Below are 27,106 nucleotides of genomic sequence, written 5' to 3' on the forward strand. Positions count from 1 at the left end.
ATCCATATTTGGGCAGCAGGTAGCCTTGTGGTTAGAGTGTTGGGCCAGTAACCGAAAGGTTTCTAGATCGAATCCCTGAGCTGACAAGGTAGAAATCTGTTGTTCTGCCCCTGAACAAGGCTGTTAACCCACTGTTCCTAGGCCGTCATTGTAAATAAGAATTTGTTCTTAACTGACTTGCCTAGTTAAAAATATCTATATATAATGTCTGTATATTTATACTCTGGACGTTGCTCTTCCTAATATTTCTTATTGCCATTCTTTTACTTTTTAGACTTGTGTGTAATTGTTAGATATTACTGCACTCTAGGAACACAAGCATTTCGCTACACCCGCAATAACATCTGATAAATATATTTTTGTATTTGTATTTATTATGGATCCCAATAGCAGCAGCTACTCTTCCTGGGGTCCAGCAAAATTAAGGCAGTTACAATATTTCTAAAACATTCCAATACATTCACAACTGATTTCATAACACATTGAGTGAGTGCCCTCAGTCCCCTACTCTACTACCACATAGTGGATGTGTATGCGACCAATACAATTTGGTTTGATTTGAAATACAGAACCTAAACGTTACAAATACACAGACTCTGCAATACCAAAAGAGCTTCAAGTCTTGAGGGCAGCTTTGCAAACTAAACTACCACAGCCTTGTCACGTTGGAGCAGACTTAGAGTAGTGTGGTACAGCTGGGGAGAGCTAATTTCATTGGTGTATTAATCCAACAGGCATGTGGGCTCAGCTAATTGCTCTGGGAAGATATCCAGCTCTGTCTCAGTGTGTTTTTACAATGTCAGGACTCTCAGTTCTTTACAATGCAGAGGAGAAGAGCAACCAAAACCCTCATTAGGCAAGACAGGCCCACTGTCTTGGGGATCTGCACACAAACACCCGGTTTGTTAGACCAGAGAATGCTGCGGTCAGTCTAAATCCGACATATTACAATACAAGTGAACGCCTGCACCGTTGTCACCTGCCATTGTTCTATTTTTCTATTTTTCCTGCAATGCCATCCTCCATCCAGTACAACTTTCTCTCCTCAGTCCCCTCTCTGCAATTGTCAAGTCTTTGTCTAAATCGTTGTCCTTCTTTCCACCAGCGACATCTTGCATGATAAGATTTCTTTGTCCCCACCAAAATCTCTCTAAGATACAGTCTCCAGCCATTGTGACATCCTCCATCTTCCTCCATCTTCCTCCATCATCCCCGGTCTGACTCAGACTTTGGACATTATTTTCTTTTACCGGAATTCCTTCAGGCTCTAACTCCCCTTCACCTCGTCAACCATGCCTGGGACATGGTGTTAAAATAAGTGTTGGTACACCTGACTCAGTAGAGAGAGAGAGAGAGAGGGGGAGAGTAGACAAAGAGCACAAGACAACGATATAACGAGAGAGAAAGAGAGAGAGAGCACAAGAGAACAATATAATGAGAGAGAAAGAGGGAGCACAAGAAAACGATATAACGAGAGAGAGCACAAGAAAACGATATAACGAGAGAGGGGGGGGGGTGGTCCTCCTGTCTGTTTGCTGACTTAGTTTTAAGGGGCTGCAGTATTTGTTATTTAACGAGGACACCATTTGGGCGCTGCAGGTTGCCTGATGAGGTGGGCTCACTTCCTGGAAATTGGACTTGCAGAGGAGAGGATTATCTTTCATTTGCTCCACCCCTCTCTCAGTCCACTCATATATTGCGTCTGGCAGACGTCCTGTTGTCCACATAGTCTCTTTTAATTGTCAGTCCACTTTCTCACTGTTCGCCCATAGACACTTTAAGCGTGTACGCTAACAATTACCGAGTACAAAAGAAAGAAGTTGAAGTACAGAACATCTCTTCAAAAACACAGATTGCCAATGGCGTGGAATGAATCATTCAAGTTGGTTGTTCTGACTGAGTGGGAAAGAGAGACAACAGAATGGGAGACAGATACTACGATTATGGCTTCCCTTCCTCCCTCAGGCAGTGTTCAATGAATGATGAACCCGAAGCTCTCTGCTTCCGATCTCCTCCCTGCACATGTAGCCATGATGGGGTGACGGTGACATGAATCGCTAAATCACGTAGAACTTTCTAGCAGTTCATCCGAATGGAAAGAGCTCTACCGCCTCCAGAGCCTTGTTATGCAGTGTGTGTGTGTGTGTGTGTGTGTGTGTGTGTGTGTGTGTTTGCATTCCCCTAAATTCGGGGGAAGTAGGCACACACACCAGCATATTCCCTTAGATGCAAATCAAAGCGTCAGTGAGTTCTGACGAGCCGCTTGTTGACTCTGCGTCTCCGTGAATTCCACCGCAGAAACCCCAACTGGGATTTTAATGTTAGAGCTGGTTGGTTCCTTAACATTCACAAGTCCTCATGCATTGGAAATGAGTGGCAAGAGGAGAAACTTTTCTGCATTCCATTTTTTTGTTTAGTTTTAAAGCTGACGGGAGAAAGCCCAACCATTTGAGTGGGAAAACGAAAGCTTTTGTTTTGTGCTAGAGTCATATGTGTGCCAGTGGTGGTGGTAGTGCTTGGCTGTGTGTGTGTGTGTTGTGTGTGTGTGTGTGTGTATTTGCGTGCGTGCGTGCGTGTGTGTGTGTGTGTGTGTATGTATTTGCGTGCGTGCGTGCATTCGTGTGTGTGTGTGTGTGTGTGTGTGTGTGTGTGTGTGTGTGTGTGTGCGTGTGTGTGTGTGTGTGTGTATTCCCTGGGTCCAGCCCAATGTGGAATGACAGTGAGGGGTAGCTGACTGAGTAGCAGATACAGCCGTAATGAATCAAAGTGACTAGCTAGGTTTCCATCCAATTAGCGACAAACTAAAATCTAAAATCCGCGCATTTTCCCACAGGTGATGTGTTTCCAGCCAACTGACTTGTTGGGGATAAAATCAGTACGTGATGACGTAGCACACACAAAATGTACTTTCTTCGCTGTTGATTTCATGTACCGAACTAAAATCTGAAGATCAATGTGTTTCCATCGCATTGCGTTAAAAAGCAAATGTGTCTACTCTAGTCTTGAGAAATGCTCTCTAGCCAACAGCTCACAGATAAAGTGAGGGTCGGCTGTGCGTGTAGGCTAATCTACATGAAGAGATTATTATGGATAAGAGTGAGAATATTTTACTTGTTAAACGGCAGTCAAGCATCAATCATGTCACCAGAATAAGACCCTCGATATTTATTGGAAAGGAGCATCAAAATCACTGTGCACTTTCACCACCCTGTGAAGTTCATCATAACTTATTTAATCTGTGACCTAATAAAGTGGATGGTTTCCCCAAGTTGTAGTGGGAGGACCACACACCATATCACCGCGTGACTTAAAGTTGACTTCGATATGATAGTTATTATATCATTTGCACCGTAGCCAAATACATTTAAACTCTGTTTTTTTTTCACAATTTAATCCTAGTAAAGATTCTCTGTCTTAGGTCAGTTAGGATCACCACTTTATTTTAAGAATGTGAAATATCAGAATAATAGTAGAGAGAATTCCCAGTGGGTCAGAAGTTTACATACACTCAATTAGTATTTGGTAGCATTGCCTTTAAATTGTTTCACTTGGATCAAACGTTTCGGGTAGCCTTCCACAAGCTTCCCACGATAAGTTGGGTGAACTTTAGCCCATTCCTCCTGACAGAGCTGGTGTAACTGAGTCAGGTTTGCAGGCCTCCTTGTTCGCACACGCTTTTTCAGTTCTGCCCACACATTTTCAAAAGGATTGAGGTCAGGGCTTTGTGATGGCCACTCTAACACCTTGACTTTGTTGGCCTTAAGCCAACTTTGGAAGTATGCTTGGGGTCATTGTCCATTTGGAAGACCCATTTGCAACCAAGCTTTAACTTCCTGACTGATGTCTTGAGATGTTGCTTCAATATATCCACATCATTTTCCTCCTCATGATGCTATCTATTTTGTGAAGTGCACCAGTCCCTCCTGAAGCAAAGCACCCCCACAACATGATGCTGCCACCCCAGTGCTTCACGGTTGGGATGGTGTTCTTCAGCTTGCGAGCGTCCCCCTTTTTCCTCCAAACATAATGATGGTCATTATGGCCAAAAAGTTATATATTTTTGTTTATCAGACCAGAGGACATTTCTCCAAAAAGTACGATCTTTGTTCCCATGTGCAGTTGCAAACCGTAGTCTGGCTTTTTTTATGGCGGTTTTGGAGCAGTAGCTTTTTCCTTGCTCAGCGGCCTTTCAGGTTATGTCGATATAGGACTAGTTTAACTGTGGCTAGAGATACTTTTGTACCTGTTTCCTCCAGCATCTTCACAAGGTCCTTTGCTGTTGTTCTGGGATTGATTTGCACTTTTCGCAACAAAGTACGTTCATCTCTAGGAGACAGAATGCGTCTCCTTCCTGAGCAGTATGACGGCTGCGTGGTCCCATGGTGTTTATACTTGCGTACTATTGTTTGTACAGATGAACATGGTACCTTCAGGCGTTTGGAAATTGCTCCCAAGGATGAACCAGGCTTGTGGAGGTCTACAATTTTTCTTCTGAGTTCTTGGCTGATTTCTTTTTATTTGACCATGATGTTAAAAGCAAAGAGGCACTGAGTTTGAAGGTAGGCCTTGAAATACATCCACAGGTACACCTCCAATTGACTCAAATGATGTCAATTAGCCCTTCAGAAGCATCTAGAGCCATGTTTAAAGCCACAGTTACGTTAGTGTATGTAAACTTCTGACCCACTAGAATTGTGATACAGTGAATTATAAGTGAAATAATCTGTCTGTAAACAATTGTTGGAAAAATGACTTGTGTCATGCACAAAGTAGATGTCTTAACCACCTTGTCAAAACTATAGTTTGTTAACAAGAAATTTGTGGAGTGGTTGCAAAACGAGTTTTAATGACACCAACCTAAGTGTATGTGAACTTCCAACTTCAACTGTACCTCGTACCCTTACACATCGACTCGGTTCTGATTCCCCGTGTCAGCCAAGTTATCGTTAATCGCGTATTTATTTCTAGTGTTATTATCTTTCTATGACTATTATCATTACTGCCTGTAAGTAAGCACCTGTTGTTTGCGTAATAAAAATGTGATTTGAAAATGTTATTTGAATACATTTTACCGACACAACAAGATCCCAACATGTCGAAAGAACAAAATGATCTGTTGGCATTTGTAAAATTGTACCGAAACTTCCTGTTTCCTGTTTTCACAGCTGCCGTGATTCTATTTAATACAGTATGACTGTGCTCGCATAAAGACTGTGGATGGAGACGTGGTTAATGAGAGCGGATTGATGTATTTTCTCCAACCCGCTCATCAAATTGAATGCTGATGTTGGGGGAAGTGGGAAACATGAGATGATTTGTGGTGATGGATTTTTTTCTGTCTTGCCACCTCATAGGTGAACGGCGGAATAAGCCACAGTTACAACTCTAACTGACTGAGGCTGTGAGGGATGAATATCACCGTAAAGGATTGGATGGAACCAAGTCAAGACACGTGGGTGGTATGGGGTGAGGGGTGATTCAGAGAGGCATAGTGTTTGCCTGCTGCTCTGTGTCTTTTTGCCGCAGTCAGGTAGTGTGCGTGTGTGTGTGTGTGTGTGTGTGTGGCGCTCTTCCAGGGCCGGGAGCTCCCACAGGACCTCTGCCTCTGCCGCATAAACATATCCACCCAGCCCATCTCCTCGCCTCCCCTCTCTTCATCTACCTCTCTCACTCCTTTTCTCCTCACCTCTCTTCATCTACCTCTCTCACTCCTTTTCTCCTCACCTCTCTTCATCTACCTCTCTCACTCCTTTTCTCCTCACCTCTCTTCATCTACCTCTCTCACTCCTTTTCTCCTCACCTCTTGCCATCTTTCTCTCTTGCTCATCATTACTCCAGCCCTCCCCCACCCCCCTCTTCTTTACATGCATCTTCCTTTCTCTCTCTTCCTCCTCTTGTATCTTTATCAAGGTAACCGAGTCCACCAAAGGCGTGTGTTTGAGAGAGGTTGAGAGAGAATGCGAGAGAGAAGAGATAAATAGATACAGACGGAGAGAGGGGAAGTGAGGAGGAGATCCCAGAGAGTGTGTACACATGAGCATGTGCTGCCGTTGCACATGACTGAACACATTCTGTATGGGAGCCAAGCAATTGGATTGCATATCTGTCTGCCTGCTGCATATACCTGCAGCAAAACATAACCCACTCTCAGCATCCCTTTCTCCCCGCCGCTGCACTACAGCCCAGCTCAGCCTCCAAATCCAATCTAAAGTGGTCCTAACAGCGGATTTGGCATAGCAATAACCGCTGTTACAGAATAATATTTGCACCTTATCAGAGGGGCCGGTGATGTCACATGAACGATTCAGAGCACAACGTGGTGGTAGAAGGCTCCTTCAGGGGTTGACGCACGCACGCACACGCGCACGCACACACACACTCCTTTAGGGCCAATCTTACAGGGCCTGAGCTTCCTACCTCTGATATTGCCAACAAAGGAATCCCATGGCTGGGGGACGAGAGGAGGGGAAAACGCCCCCCCCTCTCTCTTTCTGTTCACTGAGCTATAACCTCAATCACTCATATCAGTCAAACCTCCAGGATTAGGGTGAAAGCTCTCTTCGATACGCGAGAGAGGGAGGGAGAGAGAGAAGACAGAGAGAGAGAAAGAAAGAGAGAGGGGGGAGAGGGAGGGAGATGAATATAGAGAGAGAGAATTTTTATAAACACATCTCTGATACAGCATGCAGAGGCAGGGAAGATACACTATATGTACAAAAGTCCACACCCCCGTCTATTTCAGCCACACCCGTTTTTGACAGCTGTATAAAATTGAGCACACAGCCATGCAATCGCCGTAGACAAATATTGGCAGTAGAATGACCTTACTGAAGAGCTCAGTGACTTTCAACGTGGCACTGTCATAGGATGCCACCTTTCCAACAAGTTAGTTCCTGCTAGAGCTGCCCCGGTTATAGAATAACTGTCTTCAAAGTAATGACTCTGGGCGTCGGGTTTGATACGAAAGCATCTTTTAGTAATAATACTTGTTCACGTTACATTTAACAACTTTAGATTCTACAGAGCAATGCAAGTAAGATGCTAGCGGAAAGGTCAGCTTAATCACTTTGCACCTGCACATAACTGGCGCGTTATCTCTCTCATTCCTGTTGCAAGGCATTCTGGAACTTGCAGTCAAAAGCGTAATTCAATACTAACCAATACAATTACATATGTAAATAACTGTAAAGAAATGTCTTTAGATACAGCTCAATAAATTAACTTAAACATTAACTCTGTAACACATTAAAGTTACAACACCCGGTCAACTGTAAGAGCTGTTATTGGGAAGTGGAAACTCACAGAACGGGACCGCCCAGTGCTGAAGCGCGCAGCGCACAAAAATCGTCTGTCCTCGGTTGCAATGCTCACTACCGAGTTCCAAACTGCCTCTTGAAGCAACGTCAGCACAGTAATTGTTTGTTGGGAGCTTCAAGAAATGAGTTTCCATGGCCGTGCAGCCACACACAAGTCTAAGATCACCATGTGCAATGCCAAGCGTCAGCTAGAGTGGTGTAAAGGTCGACGCCATTGGACCCTGGAGCAGTGGAGTGATGAATCACGCTTCACCATCTGGCAGTCTGACGAACAGATCTGGGTTTGGTGGATGCCAGGAGAACGCTATCTGCCCCAATGCATAGTGACAGCCGTAAAGTCCAGTCTGACGAACAGATCTGGGTTTGGTGGATGCCAGGAGAACGCTATCTGCCCGAATGCATAGTGACAGCCGTAAAGTCCAGTCTGACGAACAGATCTGGGTTTGGTGGATGCCAGGAGAACGCTATCTGCCCCAATGCATAGTGACAACTGTAAAGTCCAGTCTGACGAACAGATCTGGGTTTGGTGGATGACAGGAGAACGCTATCTGCCCCAATGCATAGTGACAAGCGTAAAGTCCAGTCTGACGAACAGATCTGGGTTTGGTGGATGCCAGGAGAACGCTATCTGCCCCAATGCATAGTGACAACCGTAAAGTCCAGTCTGACGAACAGATCTGGGTTTGGTGGATGCCAGGAGAACGCTATCTGCCCCAATGCATTGTGACAACCGTAAAGTCCAGTCTGACGAACAGATCTGGGTTTGGTGGATGCCAGGAGAACGCTATCTGCCCCAATGCATAGTGACAGCTGTAAAGTCCAGTCTGACGAACAGATCTGGGTTTGGTGGATGCCAGGAGAACGCTATCTGCCCGAATGCATAGTGACAGCTGTAAAGTCCAGTCTGACTAACAGATCTGGGTTTGGTGGATGCCAGGAGGACGCTATCTGCCCCAATGCATAGTGACAGCCGTAAAGTCCAGTCTGACAAACAGATCTGGGTTTGGTGGATGCCAGGAGAACGCTATCTGCCCCAATGCATAGTGACAACCGTAAAGTCCAGTGAAGGGAAATCTTAACACGACAGAATACAATGACATTGTAGACTATTCTGTGCTCCCAACCCTGAGGCAACAGTTAGGGGAAGGCCCTTTCCTGTCTCAGCATGACAATGCCCCCATCCCATAAAGCGAGGTCTATACAGAAATTGTTTGTCGAGATCGGTGTGGAATAACTTGACTGGCCTGCACAGAGTCCTGACCTCAACTCCATCGAACACCATTGGGATGAATTGGAACGCCGACTGCAAGCCAGGCCTAATCGCCCAATATCAGAGCCCAACCTCACTAATGCTCTTGTGGCTGAATGGTCGTCCCCACCGCAGGGTTCCAACATCTAGTGGAAAGAGCACCACCCCCGCCCCAGGAGAGTGGAGGTTGTTATAGCAGCTCCATATTAATGCCCATGATTTTTTAATGAGATGTTCGATGAGCACGTGTCCACATACCATGGTCATGTAGTGTATCAAACTCCATCTTCCTCCTACTCCTCTTTTTCCAAACAACACAAATTAATTGCCTGTTAAACGAGGGCTCAAATGAAAGGGAATGCCCGGGAGGAAAGCTATGAACGAGTTCTGGGCATGCCGTCTTCAACGATCGGTCTCACATTCTCTCTCACACACACATACACACACACACACACACACACACACACACACACACACACACACACACACACACACACACACACACACACACACACACACACTCTGACCAGTGTCCGACTAAAGCTCAACTCCACTAGTAGAGGGAGGGGCAGAGGACTAACCGGCCAATAGAAAGGCTCCAGTCCTGTTCTCTTGCTGAGTAGAGAATTGGCAGAGGGAGCGGCAGTTGGCTATCTAGTTATCACTTCGCCAAGGCTGGAAGAAGATCTAAATATACAACATGGCAGCCATTCCCATCCTGCTCAAGCTTATGCCCCATGAGGAGTTTGAATAAAACAAAACATTTTCCACCTTTATCTCCACTTCCCTTTCAAGAGTCTAATGTGCTATCCAGTGAAAACGTCTGTTGACAGAGACGCGTCTATTCTTAACAACGTGCATTTTGAAAAAAACAACAACAATAAAACAATGCCCCGCTGATGTTGAATTACGCAGGGCTTTGTTCGGTTTGTCAACAATAGCGAGGGCGGCAGTTGTTTAGGGTGCTCTCGGCAGACTGGCTTTGGGGCTTTGGTTACGTTGAGTGTGTGGACCCGCACACGAGTGCGTGTGAACTCTGCATGGCTGAGCGGATATATACATCTCTCTCTCCATTTGCCCTCTTTCCTCTCCAACTCTCGCTACATTTGCATCCTCTCTATCTTTGCCCGAAAGTCTCCTCTCTCTTTCCCCTGTCTATCCCTACCCGATCTCTCTCCATTTCTTTCTCCCCTCCCTCTCCTGCTCCCCCCCCCCACTCTGTCTCTCTCTCTTCCTTTCCCAGTTCCTCCCTTTCAATTTTTCTGAGATACACTCTCTGTGTGGTTGACTACCTCCAGAGACGGAAAACAAATCCACTGCTCCCCACCAGGAGTCCACAACCTCCGTCAGAAAAGCAGAAAGTCACGGAGGGTTACCCATCCGTTGGAGAAGGTTTAGAGGGAAGTTGATGAACCGTTTGGTTCAAAGTCAATACAGAAGCGTTTGCGTTTTGTTTTAGTCACAGAACGTACATTGCAGCCAAAGTGGATGGACAAAGAGAGAAGCAGGGAGGAACGTACAGGCCCAGATAAAGTACTGCTACAGGGGGATTACATGGATGGAGCTGCAGTGGTGACATTTGAGGAGCGACCCCAAAGCGGAAATGTACAGCAGCTCTCTTTTCAGGGCATCATAGAAAAGGACAGGACTAGAAGAGGAGAGAGGCTGGTCATTCATAATCTACCCGTTCTCTCCCTCTCCCTTTTTTCCCCCTCTATCCATTTCTCTGAACAGGGACTTAGGGGCTCGCCAACAGACTTTTTTTGGGGCAAAAACCACTTCCACGCCGATCCACAGAAACGTTAAGATTTGTGTGTCAACGGGAAGAGAAACAAGAAACACGAATCCTGCGTTGAGAGAGTCGCAGTTGTATTGGATTAACTCCCAATTCAATTTTTCTGCCAGATGAAAAGCACATCATGTTGTGAACAAGAGCTGCTGCTGCTGCGATTCTACGGCTAAATTCAATATAACACGTTTCAGATGACTGTTTACACAATGACTCACGCTAAAACTAAATATAAATCTCAGCACCCGGACTGGAATTTATACTGGCTGTATGCCATTGTGATGAAGCTGTATTGGTGTGATCAGAAGTGTGATCAGAAGTGCGATGTGGATGAGTAGAAAGAGATGCAAAGGAATCAATGGAGTCGTCCCAAAAGTGCAAACCACGCCCATCTTGAGCCATCTAGGCGGCCATCTCGGCGGGCTCTATCAAACCTCTCGGTGTACTTGTAATAAAACAAATACTACTTGAACCCATTTGTGGTAGATAGAGGGGTATCTGTAGGAGGTGTATGGGCGCTCCCCCCAGGTGATTAGACCAATCAGGATACAGCAGGACAGTCCTGTCTCCCTGCTCCTTTAATAGCTTATCGATCCTGGGGAGGCAATCCATTTACTTTCACCCAGAACTCACTGGGCATTCACAGCCTCATCGCCACCGCGAACCCACCACTGCCACCTCAAACACAACAAGGGATCGGTTCTGTGCTCTCGACTTATCCACCTTGTTAGCTAACTGTGTGACTATGTGCCTAGCCTACCTGGGTGGTTGCCTGTAATCGTTTGAATATGTCCAAACTCGAAATGGTTAAAAGATCTATCTGTCCATTCTTTGCTTCGACTTCATCCGGTCATTTTGGTTCAGTCTCTGATTCCACACAGAAACTGCAAAGACTGTAGTATATCCTGCAGCTGTGGTGCCAAAATGTCTCCCAGGGCTTGGACCACATCCTCTGGTGTGCCTGAAACTAATGGATGGTAGTGGCGAAGGTGCATAACGATGTTGGAATTCAGATATGACGTCGTTGTTTTAGCACGAAGCACTGAGTTTTGAAACGACAGCGTTTGACATGGATTTTTCGGTTGATCAAATTACCGCCATCTTGGAGCTAAAATTGAGATCATGTGTACTGTGCTAATGACAATACAAAAAAAAAGAGACATGGAGAGCAATGCACAGTACAGGGAACATGTACAACACGGAGAACTTAGCAAACGGGGCATTTGTGATAAGTGTCTGGGGGCTACCATATTTATGCATCTCTGGTATTACCCAGAACACCCCAGACATGTGTGGGGCATTGACCTCCAAGCAGCTCCTCGTGGAGGGGAGAAAGTCCCCAACCCCCTGCAGAGGCAGGAAGACCAAGGAGAGCACGGAGAGCCAGGTGGAGGCTGTCAGGCGAGGCTTTATTAGTGGGCCACAAAGGCAGGATTAATCGATAGCTGTCCGGCCCCTCACATGCCAAGGAGAGGCCCCTGCCAAACACACCAGGGCCCTATCTCGTTACCACCGGTGACCGCTGGCCCCACTCTGCCGGCAGAGCATTTATCAAGCATGCACGCGAGCTCACACACACACGCATGTTTGGCTTGCGATGACTCCCTAGGCATGATGAAGGGGAGCGATTTTTAAAAGTGACACTCGTTTAAGAGGGAAACAGGTGTGGGGTAGCAAAATGTAAACAAGGTGAGAGGGAGAAATATAAGGGGAGAGGATGTGTGTGTGTGCCATAGAGAATCAGTGTGTGTGGGTGTATGTGTATGTGACTATGCGTGTAAGAGTGTAGGTGTGTGTGTGTGTGTGTGTGTGTGTGTGTGTGTGTGTGTGTGCGCGCTGATCTTCACAGCGAAGGGGGCTGACAGGGATGGAGAGAGGATAAAAGGAGCTGCTTCTCCTTGACAGTTTTATCTGCACCGCCATCTACCTTTATCTGGCAGCAACATCTCCAGCGTTCCCGAACGGGAGAAGAAACTCCGAGGAACACTCCCGAACGCTCCCGTTAGCTAGTCATCTCTTCCCAGCTATCACCAAGACATCCAAAGAAACATTTTCGACTCGCAAATCATTTCCCTGTAAGAGGGAGCCGTAAAAGGAACATTACGGCCAAAGGAATGCTTCAAAAGAGAGAGAGATACCATCTCGCGAGGGACCATCGCTATCTATTTCACCATGACCCTGAAACACACTTCTCCATCATTTATGAGGACCTGTTGCCCGTCACACTAGACATTGGCTGGGTCTTCTGAGGAAATAGACCTCTAAACATGAAATCAGCGCTTGGCTTATTTAAAGCGATGACCCAGGAAACCTTGTTGAACAACAGACTCCTGGTCGGCTCGGTAACTGCAGATGAGGGCCTTTTTCCGATGGGTCCGTTACCGTGACAACTCACTGTCATTTGTTAGGACCATAGATACACACCAACTTTCACTCCCTCCTTTTTTTCCGTTAGAAGTTTGGATACAGCCTGGCTTGTCAGCTAAACCTGGAACTATGGCGAATGGTCTACAAATCACCTATTATTCAGCTAAATTGGGTATGTACCATGATGGTAATGTAAGTTAACAAGGAAATTGCTCCTTAAGCATGACTGACAAGTGTGCTATCAGCAGCATCAGTGACTCATCACCCCAAAATGGATGCTGTTGAGTTGATGAATAATGAGCCATATAAAGACACACGGTGATGCATCCCCAATGGCACCCTGTTCCCGATTTAGTGCACTACTTTTGACCAGAGCCATACTGGACTACTGGTCAAAAGTAGTGCCCTATGTAGAAAATAGGGTGCTTTTTGGGACACAGGCAGTGGGAGGAGAAAAAACCTTATCTCCATGCTGCCTTAAAAGAGAGAGCACAGAGCATAGTCTGTACTCTGTATTCTACAGAAATTTCCCCTACAAAGCTCTATCGAGTTTCCCCAGAGGTTACTGTTTGTGGATGAGTAATGCATTGGGCCTTTCAGAGACAGGTCCCAGGCCCCGAGGCAACAGGACGGGGAGGAGGTTGGGCATTCTTATCAGCTACAGTACCATACGTTCACCCAGTCTCTTTCTATCATCCCCTCGAGGCTCATGGGAAATGTCAGTGAGATGTGAGACACAGACACTGAAGATTTGGCCCCTGTGACAGTGACAGACAGTGTGTGCAGGGCATTGACATTCAGATAAAGTTGCCAGTGGCACACAGGGCCAGTGGCACACAGGGCCAGTGGCACACAGGGCCAGTGGCACACAGGGCCAGTGGCACACAGGGCCAGTGGCACACAGGGCCAGTGGCACACAGGGCCAGTGGCACACAGGGCCAGTGGCACACAGGGCCAGTGGCAACTTAAAGCTACCGTCCCGAATGAAAACAATACTGGCCCAGGGAAGCGGATGATTAGCACATCATTTAAGAGCTGTGCGCTCTTGCTGTCCGACACATTAGAAACTAGGCTTTGTGTGCTGTGCGCACGTGATAAATAATCGACATAATGTTTTTTCCCCCCAGCAATTATATAGACTACATTGAAAATAGTATCATTTCCGTTCACTGGCCCAAGATGAAGATGATTGACTGGCCCGGAGATTTCCAAAAGATCTGTGGGCCAGCGGGCAGCCTTGTATGTCCGGCCTTGGTGTGTGTTTGTGTGTATACAGTATGTGTGTTCATGCATGTGTGTGTGTGTGAGAGAGGGAGAACGAAAGAGAGGGGGGGTGTCTGCATGTGTTTGTGCGACATTGACAGACAGTGCGTGCCTGTGCTTTGGGTGTGTGTGTGCACGTGCATGTATGTGTGTGTCTCTCCCTCTCTGGATTAGTGTGTGTGTGTGTGTGTGTGTGTGTGTGTGTGTGTGTGTGTGTGTGTGTGTGTGTGCGCGCGGGGTGGGGTGCTGTGAGCGAGATGCATATCACATAGGAAACGCCCCCTAAGTCCTAGTCTTAATTTGACTCTTGCTTGTCCTCTACCAGGGAGCTAATAGTAATTAAAGAGGCCCAGACACTGTTGCATAGGGGGAGGGAGGGGAGTCATTTGGGTGAATGACTCAGGAGGAGCGCAGAGCAAATCAAATGTAATTGCAGTGGGACTGGTGCAAGAGCAGAGCTGGGAGAGAGGCTGATGGTCTGACGTGATGGGGGACAGAGGGAGGGGGGAGAGAAGGAGGACAAAAATGCGTTAGACTGAATGAGAACGAGAGCACGAGCGAAAGAGAAAGAGATGGAATCAACAATAATGAGAGGATGAATGAGAAATGAGATGGAGGGAGGGAGGGAGGTATTCAATTCAATAAAGCAGGGAGCTGCTCAGACGTCCAGAAAGTGGAGGGCAGGGTCGTACCAGCGCTCATCAGCCCTATAATGAAACCTACACACCAATGATTCACTAACACTGACACACTGGTATACTGCCAGCGTCTCAAATGGAACCCTATTGCCTATATAACCCCATAGGGCTCTATTCAAAAGCAGCGCACTATATCAGGAATAGAGTGCCATTCGGGACGCGCCCTAATATACTGGGAGGAGCACACTGTGATGATACAAGGCAATGAACTGTCATGGAAGCCCATGTGATATAGTGTGGTATGGAAGGCTGGGTGATATTTAAGCAATACTACATGATAGGCCATGTGTTATGACATTTTTTATCATGGCAGTGACGTGGTCAGTGACCATAGCCACGAAGTGAAGCTCGAGTCCATAACAAATGGTCTTGAGTTTATTATTGCTTTTATACAATGGGTTACCAGCATTAAAAAGCCAAATTCTTTCCAAACCATACATTTTTCAACAAAACGTGATGCTACATTCACGAACACTGGTTGTCAAGTGGAATTTTAAGCCTTCTCTTCGTATTGAATGCCATGTAAAGCAAAAACTACCCAAGTGCTGGTTAGGGAAAGGGAGATACCTAGTCAGATGTACAACTGAACGCATTCAACTGAACTGTGTCTTCCGCATTTAACCCAACCCCTTGAATAGTTACAGAACTTTGCAGGTTGCTATGGAGGCTCTTCCCCTGTGCTAGCTAGCCAAGTACACAACTAACACAATCACTTCAGACTGAAGCTGGAAAGACAGCCAACGTGGGGCATTTCTCTCGTTTTATCTGTTTTACTGTTTTACATGTCTTTGTATAAACACATAAAAATGCGGACTCACGATTTCAAACTGGCTGAGAAAAGCTGCCTGTCTGTCTTGTCCCAACTCCCGAATTTCAACATTGAAGCAATGTTGCAAATGTCGGCGATATTGTCTAGATGCTTTTTACAGTGGAGATCAAGTTTATACATTGCATGGCTGGGCAGATGAGACAGTGGATCTGTAAAAGTATTATTATTATTATTAGTAGTAGTAGTAATAGTTGTGGCCATGTGTATGTTGTCTAGTATATCATGGGCAAGGATGGACTTTAACAATGGAAATCCAAACCAACTGTTAAAGTGTGATAACACAGGGAGGCTACTATACAAATGTATGTGAAGTGACCATTCTGTTGTGAAGTCTTGCTTGTGGACTGATCAATTGGAACATCTCTGAGATGTGTGGTGAATACTGTACGCATTGACTGAATGACGATTGAGATGGTTTCCCATTGCAATACTATCAATGTGATTTCTGTCAATAACTGCTGAGATATGCGAGCATTAGTATGATTATTAATTACATACCAGTGAGGACATTCGTTTTGACCTTGGCCTGTTGTATGAAGTACAACCACTGAGCCAGTTATCTTCCCATTGTGTGTGTGTGTGTCCCACATAGAAATAGAATGAATAGAGCAGGCTTGGAAGTTCTAACCCCGACAATTTGACAAGTAAACTCATGGGTACTGTACAGTACACTCGCAATGGCTGCCTGGTATTGTGATGCAATCATTTCCATGGAAATTTGGAATGTTCTATCAACTGATGGTGGATTGCCATGGTAATGTAGAATGTTAATTCAAATGATAGATGCGGTAAAGAGGTCAATCGGACCTGACCAATACAATGCAATTGTCATGGTAAAATGTGCCCACATTTAGGCTATTGTTTATACAGTGCTTTCTGAAAGTATTCAGACCCCTTGACTCTCAGCCTTATTCTAAAATGGATTCAATCAAACATTCTCAGCAATCCACACACAATACCCCATAACGATAAAGCGACAACCAGTTTAGACATTTTTGCAAACGTATTTAAATTATAAACTTAATTACACAAGTATTCAGACCCTTCGCTATGAGGCTCGAAATTGATCTCAAGTGCATCCTGTTTCCATTGATCATCCTTGAGATGTTTCTACAACTTGATTGGAGTCCACGTGTGGTAAATTCAATTGATAGGCACACACACACCTGTCTATATAAGGTCCCACAGTTGACAGTGCATGTCAGAGCAAAAACCATGCCATGGGGTCGAAGGAATTGTCCGTAGAGCTCCGCGGAGTGTGTCGAGGCACAGATCTGGGGAAAGGCCAAATTGAGCAATCGGGGAAGAAGGGCCTTGGTCAGGGAGGTAACAAAGATCCCGATGCTCACTCTGACAGAGCTCTAGAGTCCCTCTGTTGAGATGGGATAACCTTCTAGAAGGACAACCATCTCTGCAGCACTCCACCAATCAGGCCTTTATGGTAGAGTGGCCAGACGGAAGCCACTCCTCAGTAAAAGGCACATGACAGCCCGCTTGGAGTTTTCCAAAAGGCACCTAAAGACAATCAGACCATGAGAAACAAGATTCTCTGGTCTGATGAAACCAAGATCAATGCCAAGCGTCACGCCTGGAGGAAACCTGGCACCATCCCTGCGGTGAAGCATGGTGGTGACAACATCATGCTGTGGGGATGTTTTTCAGCGGCAGGGACTGGGAAACTAGTCAGGCTCGAGGCAAAGATGAACGGAGCAAAGTACAGAGAGAGATCCTTGATAAAAACCTCCTCCGGAGCACTCAGGACCTCAGACTGGGGAGAAGGTTCCCCTTCCAACAGGACAATGATCCTAAGCCCCAAGCAAAGACAACGCAGGAATGGCCTCGGGTCAAGTCTCAGAATGTCTTTGAGTGGCCCAGGCAGAGCCCGGACTTGAACCAGATCAAACATCTCTGGAGAGACCCATAACCATGTAGCGTCATGGGAATAAAATAACAGTTAAAACCGTTTAAATAGGACAACATTCAATTTAGGATTTGTATTTATTTTGTATTTTCATGTAGATAAACTTGACCTAATAGCAGGAGTGTTTACTAATGATTATTAGCAATTGTTTTGCCAACTTTGTCTCTCTATTCAACATCTCCTCCTCCTCCTCCCAACTAATTATGCGCAAGGGTGCAGGGCGTGCTATAGGCCACGGCCCTACAGTAAAAACATTTTTTTATTTTTTTTTATTTTTAAAGGCTTGATGTGTGGACTATCTTTTCAACAATGCACATTTTCAGTGCTTGCTAGTAAAACAAATTGGACTTCTTTTTAAAAAAGGTTGGATGTGTCTGACTATTCATTAATTATTCAGCAGTAGTCAACAAGGTTGTACAAACTCTGAGGCCTATAATGTGCTAATGTTTGTCTCAAATGGACAATGTGCCATTCCACTCCAACCTGGCATGGTATAATCTTCCTTTTATAGCCCAGCTGTTTTTTGTTGTTGTTTTTGTAACATGCATTCAAATTATACTAGGTCCTCTCAGTATTTGAAAAAAATCTTTCCTACGCTCTCCGCTTCGATAATCAGAGTCGCTGATAAACGATTTATGGACATGTTGAGTGTGTTTGTTTCTATTTTAATGACTGTCAATTTCATCTTCATACTAGAGCAGAGCTGTCCCCTTCATACTTTCCTTGTCAATTCATCGTCTTATACAGCCTTCTTTCAGGAAACCTAAGGCCTAGGTTGTGTTTTTATAGGTTTTAAGAAAAGCTGAACTAGGGAGAATGAGGATGGAGATGAAAAGAGGAGAGGAGAGGGCAAAACAACACTGTTACCACTCTGCCTTGAAGGCTGTAGTTAGTCAGTGTGAGCCCTGAGTGAGAGAGGCAGCATGGAGACAGAGACCGTAAAAGCACAGGCACTGGCTAGCAGAGCAGCTGGCACAAGCCTCTCTTTATAGCTGCAGGCGAAGTGTGTGTGTATGTGTGTGTGTGTGTGTGTGTGTGTGTGTGTGTGTGTGTGTTTGTGTGCATTTGCGTGTGTGTGTGTTTGACACCGGTGACATGCTGAGAGGAACAGAGTCAGTGGGTTCGGCAGGGAGCAGATAATTAACAGAAAGGCATCCATTAAAATAATAATATGGGCTTTGAATCTCGTCGGTAGGCAGGGATCACATGGGTCAACGAGCCATTTACAGGCAGCATTAATGCCTTTTTAAAATGCCCAATGTCCTTTAATTGCCTTATAAAGTCATCCTTAGGCAGGGTTCTCTTTAAAATGCCTTTTACCTAGACTATATGAGAGTCATAGTGGCAGGGATGGAGTAATTACTAGTTCGGTAAGAGTGAATGAGATGTAAAGACCTGCTCAATGATCGTTCTTTGAGTAGTTACTTTCACCTGTACATCTCCAACTTTGGACCATATGAGCTCAACCTACCACTCCTCAATGCGTCTCAACCACATCCCTACTGTCCCCAGTCCCCGTGTACCCCTTCAACCCGAGCCATCTCTTGACACATGCTGTCCCTCCAAATAAGTGTCCCTCCAATTTACTGTCCCCTTAAACTGTATGTCCCTCCAACCCACTCACCCCACCAGTAGGCAAACCAATGTACTCCTCAACCAATGACTTCCCGCCTCCAAACTCCCCACCTATGCCCCCTTATATCACCCCTTGCAGTTCCGCAGGTAGTCACTTACTATGTGCAGCTCCAGGTAGTCTCCCAGTCCCTCTGCGCTTTCCACCCTGACCAGCACGGCCTCCTTCAGCTGCGTGCTGAATCCCACCGCCAGCCGGTCTGCCCGTGTGCTCGGCCGGTCGTTGGGGGGCCAGGTGTATGTGATGAGGGCTCCTCCTCTCCCGAAGATGTAGGTTGTCCCAGCTGTGGACAGAAGAGGGCCAATGTGTCATATATGATGGATACTATTCCATAGACCTATATCATGTGGTGCAGTGGAAGGTCAAAGCCAAAGAACAAACTATCGAAAACAAAGCTTTGGTTTAAGGTAGGTGCTTGTCATTGTCTGCTGTTGAGCCATAGCAGGTATGTCTTCCCTAATCTGGCACACACAAAGCAGTGCTTTCTGGGCAGAGCCTATTCTCTCATATCAAAATCATTCCGTTTCTACAGAGTAACGTGGCAAGTCCAATTTCCCTTTCTCCTGGTTGTATTCTTCTGGCGCTGACTAATTATCTCTGCGTGGCAGTGGAGACAGAAGAGCAGGCGGAGAGAGGGAGGAGGAAGAGGAGGGATGGGCGAGGAAGAGGAGGGAGGGAGGGAAAGAAATTAGGAAAGGGGTGGCGACGAGGTGTGAGACGCGATGGTTGGAAGTGATGAAGGCAGTGCGAGAACAGTTCGAGGCAGAGTGTTCATCTGTTCCACCACTACACCACTCTGTTCTGTTGTAGTGTTCCTGCTCAAAGGCATTAGGGCAGTTCAAGATGAGAGGAGATACATGGAAGGAAACTGCTCTAAAATGGCTGTCGGTAGGAAGGCAGCCATGTTGCAGAGAGATTGAGGAACAGAGGCTGTAACAGTATCAGCAGCTCCCCCACTCAGGTGTGAGTCCCCCCCCCTCTATTTGCTTCAGCATGAAGCACGTGATGCCTCGGCTCTCTGGGTCCCAGCCTTCCAATCTAATTTTCTTTTCTAAATAAACAAGATCCGTGACTGAAATACTATAACTAGCCCACAGCATGAAAAAAACGGCTTAGAGGAAGAAGATGCACAACAAAGGGTTTCGATTTCTCCCTTCCTCTATCTGGCAGGGAAGAATGCAGAGCATTGTGGGATACATGTAAATGATGAGGATGATGATGAGGATGAAGATGACAAAGAGTCATTAACCCTAACATTAAATCAACACTATGCAATCCATAGACAATTCCAGACGTCATTCCCAGAGCAAAGTTTTACAATCAATACCTCTCTTTCTCAATTTGTCAGGGTAGAATGCAGAGCATTGTCAATAAATCAATAGAAAGGAAGATGGTGAGGAGGAGGATGATGATGATGATAACTGAAGACAGAAAATTCCCACCTCATATAAACTCAGCAAAAAAGAAACATCCCTTTTTCAGGACCCTGTCTTTCAAAGACCATTTGTAAAAATCTAAATAACTTCACAGATCTTCATTGTAAAGGGTTTAACCACTGTTTCCCATGCTAGTTCAATGAACCATAAACAATTAATGAAAATGCACCTGTGGAACGGACGTTAAGACACTAACAGCTTACAGACGGTAGATAATTAAGGTCACAGTTATGAAAACTTCGGACACTAAAGAGGCCTTTCTACTGACTCTGAAAAACACCAAAAGAAAGATGCCCAGGGTCCCTGCTCATCTGCGTGAATGTGCCTTAGGCATGCTGCAAGGAGGCATGAGGACTGCAGATGTGGCCAGGGAAATAAATTGCAATGTCCATACTGTGAGACGCCTAAGACAGCGCTACAGGGAGACAGGACGGACAGCTGATCGTCCTCACAATGGCAGACCACATGTAACAACACCTGCACAGGATCGGTACATCCGAACATCACACCTGCGGGACAGGTACAGGATGGCAACAACTGCCCGAGTTACACCAGGAACACACAATCCCTCCATCAGTGCTCAGATTGTCCGCAATAGGCTGAGAGAGGCTGGAATGAGGGCTTGTAGGCCTGTTGTAAGGCAGGTCCTCACCAGACATCACCAGCAACAACGTCGCCTATGGGCACAAACCCACCGTCGCTGGACCAGACAGGACTGACAAAAGGTGCTCTTCACCGATGAGTCGCGGTTTTGTCTCACCAGGGGTGATGGTCGGATTCACGTTTATCGCCGAGGTGCGTTACACCAAGGCCTATACTCTGGAGCGGGATTGATTTGAGGGTGGAGGGTCCATCATGGTCTGGGGCAGTGTCATCGGACTGAGCTTGTTGTCATCTCAACGCTGTGCAGGGAAGACATCCTTCTCCCTCATGTGGTACCCTTCCTGCAGGCTCACCCTGACATGACCCTCCAGCATGACAATGCCACCAGCCATTCTGCTCGTTCTGTGAGTGATTTCCTGCAAGACAGGAATGTCAGTGTTCTGCCATGGCCAGGGAAGTGCCCGGATCTCAATCCCAATGATCACGCCTGGGACCTGTTGGATCGGAAGGTGAAGGCTAGGGCCATTCCGCCCAGAAATGTCCGGGAACTTGCAGGTACCTTGGTGGAAGAGTGGGGTAACATCTCACAGCAAGAACTGGCAAATCTGGTGCAGTCCATGAGGAGGAGATGCACTGCAGTACTTAATGCAGCTGGTGGCCACACCAGATACTGACTGTTACTTCCCCCTTTTTTCAGGGACACATTATTCAATTTCTGTTAGTCACGTGTCTGTGGAACTTGTTCAGTTTATGTCTCAGTTATTGAATCTTGTTATGTTCATACAAATATTTACACATGTTAAGTTGGCTGAAAATAAACGCAGTTGACAGTGAGAGGACGTTTCTTTTTTTTCTGAGCTTATATTTAGAATATCTGCATCTCAGTTTACTCATATCGCAGTAAACCAACACTGCATACTCTATTCCAGATGTCATGCCCAGAGCAAAGAGATTAACACCTCTTCAATTCAACACCTCCTACCACCGTAATAGCACAAACTCAAAAGCTGCAAAGTACCTTTTGCCAAATAATCTTCAAAGAAACTTTATTTCCACTCCCCCCTCTAAGTGTATGAGTTTTTTTCATTTTATTTTCTTTAGTCCTTGTCCTGTGTGGCGGCAGGCCGGCTGTCTGCAGAAGTGGTGGCCACCTGCTGTTACGGCGACCCTGCAGCAGCCCACTAAGCGAAGAGACAAAGAGGTGACGAGGCATCTAATGAGGTAGTCTGGCAGGTTCTCCCTGACTGAACCCACGTCTTAGTGTTTCAGAGACACCCAACACCTGCTCCAGGTCTGCTCGACCATTGGTGCAGGGAAAATGCATGCAGAGCCATGCTAACCACCAACCACCTCTCCCTTTTCTACACACCAGGGATGGGGTAAGAAAGAGGTGTAGACGTGAGATGTGGAGGGAGATGGAAGGGGTAGAAGAGGGAACGCGAGAGGAAATGATCGCAAAGGAGTGGGAGAGCGGAAGCGGGAGAGAGAGAGAGAACAATAATATGAGAGAGATAGGAAAGGAGAGAGAGAGAGAACAATAATAAGAGAGAGATAGGAAAGGAGAGAGAGAGAGAACAATAATAAGAGAGAGATATGAAAGGAGAGAGAGAGAACAATAATAAGAGAGAGATAGGAAAGGAGAGAGAGAGAGAACAATAATAAGAGAGAGATAGGAAAGGAGAGAGAGAGAGAACAATAATAAGAGAGAGATAGGAAAGGAGAGAGAGAGAGAGAACAATAATAAGAGAGAGATAGGAAAGGAGAGAGAGAGAGAGAACAATAATAAGAGAGAGATAGGAAAGGAGAGAGAGAGAGAACAATAATACGAGATAGGAAAGGAGAGAGAACAATAATAAGAGAGACATAGGAAAGGAGAGAGAGAGAGAGAGAACAATAATAAGAGAGAGATAGGAAAGGAGAGAGAGAGAACAATAATAAGAGAGAGATAGGAAAGGAGAGAGAGAGAGAACAATAATAAGAGAGAGATAGGAAAGGAGTGAGAGAGAGAACAATAATAAGAGAGAGATATGAAAGGAGAGAGAGAGAACAATAATAAGAGAGAGATAGGAAAGGAGGGAGAGAGAGAGAGAACAATAATAAGAGAGAGAGAGAACAATAATAAGAGAGAGATAGGAAAGGAGAGAGAGAGAGAAACAATAAGAAGAGAGATAGGAAAGGAGAGAGAGAGAGAGAGAACAATAATAAGAGAGAGATAGGAAAGGAGAGAGAGAGAGAACAATAATAAGAGAGAGATAGGAAAGGAGAGAGAGAGAGAGAGAAACAATAATAAGAGAGAGATAGGAAAGGAGAGAGAGAGAGAGAGAGAACAATAATACGAGAGAGATAGGAAAGGAGAGAGAGAGAGAACAATAATAAGAGAGAGATAGGAAAGGAGAGAGAGAGAGAGAGAACAATAATAAGAGAGAGATAGGAAAGGAGAGAGAGAGAGAGAGAACAATAATAAGAGAGAGATAGGAAAGGAGAGAGAGAGAACAATAATAAGAGAGAGATAGGAAAGGAGAGAGAGAGAGAACAATAATAAGAGAGAGATAGGAAAGGAGAGAGAGAGAGAGAACAATAATAAGAGAGAGATAGGAAAGGAGAGAGAGAGAGAACAATAATAAGAGAGAGATAGGAAAGGAGAGAGAGAGAGAACAATAATAAGAGAGAGATAGGAAAGGAGAGAGAGAGAGAACAATAATAAGAGAGAGATAGGAAAGGAGAGAGAGAGAGAGAACAATAATAAGAGAGAGATAGGAAAGGAGAGAGAGAGAGAGAAACAATAATAAGAGACTAGATAGGAAAGGAGAGAGAGAGAGAGAGAACAATAATAGAGAGAGATAGGAAAGGAGAGAGAGAGAGAACAATAATAAGAGAGAGATAGGAAAGGAGAGAGAGAGAACAATAATAAGAGAGAGATAGGAAAGGAGAGAGAGAGAGAGAACAATAATAAGAGAGAGATAGGAAAGGAGAGAGAGAGAGAACAATAATAAGAAGAGATAGGAGATAGGAAAGGAGAGAGAGAGAGAACAATAATAAGAGAGAGAGATTGGAAAGGAGAGAGAGAGAGAGAACAATAATAAGAGAGAGATAGGAAAGGAGAGAGAGAGAGAGAACAATAATAAGAGAGAAAGATAGGAAAGGAGAGAGAGAGAGAACAATAATAAGAGAGAGATAGGAAAGGAGAGAGAGAGAGAGAGAGAACAATAATAAGAGAGAGATAGGAAAGGAGAGAGAGAGAGAGAGATAATAGGAAAGGAGAGAGAGAGAGAACAATAATACGAGAGAGATAGGAAAGGAGAGAGAGAGAGAGAACAATAATACGAGAGAGATAGGAAAGGAGAGAGAGAGAGAGAGAACAATAATAAGAGAGAGATAGGAAAGGAGAGAGAGAGAAAACAATAATAAGAGAGAGATATGAAAGGAGAGAGAAAGAGAACAATAATATGAGAGAGATAGGAAAGGAGAGAGAGAGACAATAATACGAGAGAGATAGGAAAGGAGAGAGAGAGACAATAATACGAGAGAGATAGGAAAGGAGAGAGAGAGAGAACAATAATAAGAGAGAGATAGAGAGATAGGAAAGGAGAGAGAGAGAGACAATAATACGAGAGAGATAGGAAAGGAGAGAGAGAGAGAACAATAATACGAGAGAGATAGGAAAGGAGAGAGAAAGAGAACAATAATACGAGAGAGATAGGAAAGGAGAGAGAGAGAGAACAAAATAAGAGAGAGATAGGAAAGGAGAGAGAGAGAGAACAATAATAAGAGAGAGATATGAAAGGAGAGAAAGAGAACCCAAATACGAGAGAGATAGGAAAGGAGAGAGAGAGAACAATAATACGAGAGAGATAGGAAAGGAGAGAGAGAGAACAATAATACGAGAGAGATAGGAAAGAGAGAGAGAGAACAATAATAAGAGAGAGAACAATAATAAAGAGAGAGATAGGAAAGGAGAGAGAGAGAGAACAATAATAAGAGAGATAGGAAAGGAGAGAGAGAGAACAATAATACGAGAGAGATAGGAAAGGAGAGAGAAGAGAGAACAATAATAAGAGAGAGATAGGAAAGGAGAGAGAGAGAGAACAATAATAAGAGAGAGATAGGAAAGGAGAGAGAGAGAGAACAATAATAAGAGAGAGATAGGAAAGGAGAGAGAGAGAAACAATAATAAGAGAGAGATAGGAAAGGAGAGAGAGAGAGAACAATAATAAGAGAGAGATAGGAAAGGAGAGAGAGAGAGAGAACAATAATAAGAGAGAGATAGGAAAGGAGAGAGAGAGAGAACAATAATAAGAGAGAGATAGGAAAGGAGAGAGAGAGAGAACAATAATAAGAGAGAGATAGGAAAGGAGAGAGAAAGAGAGAAGAGAGAACAATAATAAGAGAGAGATAGGAAAGGAGAGAGAGAGAGAAACAATAATAAGAGAGAGATAGGAAAGGAGAGAGAGAGAGAGAACAATAATAAGAGACTAGATAGGAAAGGAGAGAGAGAGAGAACAATAATAAGAGAGAGATAGGAAAGGAGAGAGAGAGAGAACAATAATAAGAGAGAGATAGGAAAGGAGAGAGAGAGAGAGAACAATAATAAGAGAGAGGAAAGGAGGAAGAGAGAGAACAATAATAAGAGAGAGATAGAAAGGAGAGAGAGAGAGAGAACAATAATAAGAGAGAGATAGGAAAGGAAAGGAGAGAACAATAATAAGAGAGGAAAGGAGAACAATAATAAGAGAGAGATAGGAAAGGAGAGAGAGAGAGAACAATAATAAGAGAGAGATAGGAAAGGAGAGAGAGAGAGAAACAATAATAAGAGAGAGATAGGAAAGGAGAGAGAGAGAGAACAATAATAAGAGAGAGATAGGAAAGGAGAGAGAGAGAGAGAGAGAAATAATAAGAGAGAGATAGGAAAGGAGAGAGAGAGAGAGAGAGAACAATAATACGAGAGAGATAGGAAAGGAGAGAGAGAACAATAATACGAGAGAGATAGGAAAGGAGAGAGAGAGAGAGAACAATAATACGAGAGAGATAGGAAAGGAGAGAGAGAGAAAACAATAATAAGAGAGAGATATGAAAGGAGAGAGAAAGAGAACAATAATACGAGAGAGATAGGAAAGGAGAGAGAGAGAACAATAATACGAGAGAGATAGGAAAGGAGAGAGAGAACAATAATACGAGAGAGATAGGAAAGGAGAGAGAGAGAGAACAATAATACGAGAGAGATAGGAAAGGAGAGAGAGAGAGAACAATAATACGAGAGAGATAGGAAAGGAGAGAGAGAGAGAACAATAATACGAGAGAGATAGGAAAGGAGAGAGAAAGAGAACAATAATACGAGAGAGATAGGAAAGGAGAGAGAGAGAGAACAAAATAAGAGAGAGATAGGAAAGGAGAGAGAGAGAACAATAATAAGAGAGAGATATGAAAGGAGAGAAAGAGAACCCAAATACGAGAGAGATAGGAAAGGAGAGAGAGAGAACAATAATACGAGAGAGATAGGAAAGGAGAGAGAACAATAATACGAGAGAGATAGGAAAGGAGAGAGAGAACAATAATACGAGAGAGATAGGAAAGGAGAGAGAGAGAGAACAATAATACGAGAGAGATAGGAAAGGAGAGAGAGAGAACAATAATACGAGAGAGATAGGAAAGGAGAGAGAAAGAGAACAATAATACGAGAGAGATAGGAAAGGAGAGAGAGAGAGAACAATAATAAGAGAGAGATAGGAAAGGAGAGAGAGAGAACAATAATAAGAGAGAGATAGGAAAGGAGAGAGAAAGAGAACAATAATACGAGAGAGATAGGAAAGGAGAGAGAGAGAACAATAATAAGAGAGAGATAGGAAAGGAGAGAGAGAGAGAGAGAGAACAATAATACGAGAGAGATAGGAAAGGAGAGAGAGAGAAACTAACCTTATTTGCATCCAAAGTTTTTATGCGAGTGCAGTCATACCGTATACAAATCACGACAGCTGGGATGGAAACGGTTTGTTTCAGTACAATTT

The 27,106-nt window shown here is 44.7% G+C and overlaps 1 protein-coding gene across 6 annotated transcripts in view; it reads right to left on the reverse strand.

The window, feature by feature from the left end:
- The window catches only part of LOC112261015 (neurexin-2-like), a 935,354-nt gene that overhangs the window by 130,321 nt on the left and 777,927 nt on the right, over positions 1-27,106 (reverse strand). For all 6 annotated transcript variants that reach the window (XM_042328452.1, XM_042328453.1, XM_042328454.1 and 3 more), the window contains one exon: positions 19,167-19,348. In XM_042328452.1, the coding sequence (XP_042184386.1) occupies positions 19,167-19,348 (182 nt within the window). The remainder of the gene's footprint in view (positions 1-19,166; positions 19,349-27,106) is intronic.

This window comes from Oncorhynchus tshawytscha, linkage group LG10, assembly GCF_018296145.1.
Source record: "Oncorhynchus tshawytscha isolate Ot180627B linkage group LG10, Otsh_v2.0, whole genome shotgun sequence".
Taxonomy (NCBI): domain Eukaryota; kingdom Metazoa; phylum Chordata; class Actinopteri; order Salmoniformes; family Salmonidae; genus Oncorhynchus; species Oncorhynchus tshawytscha.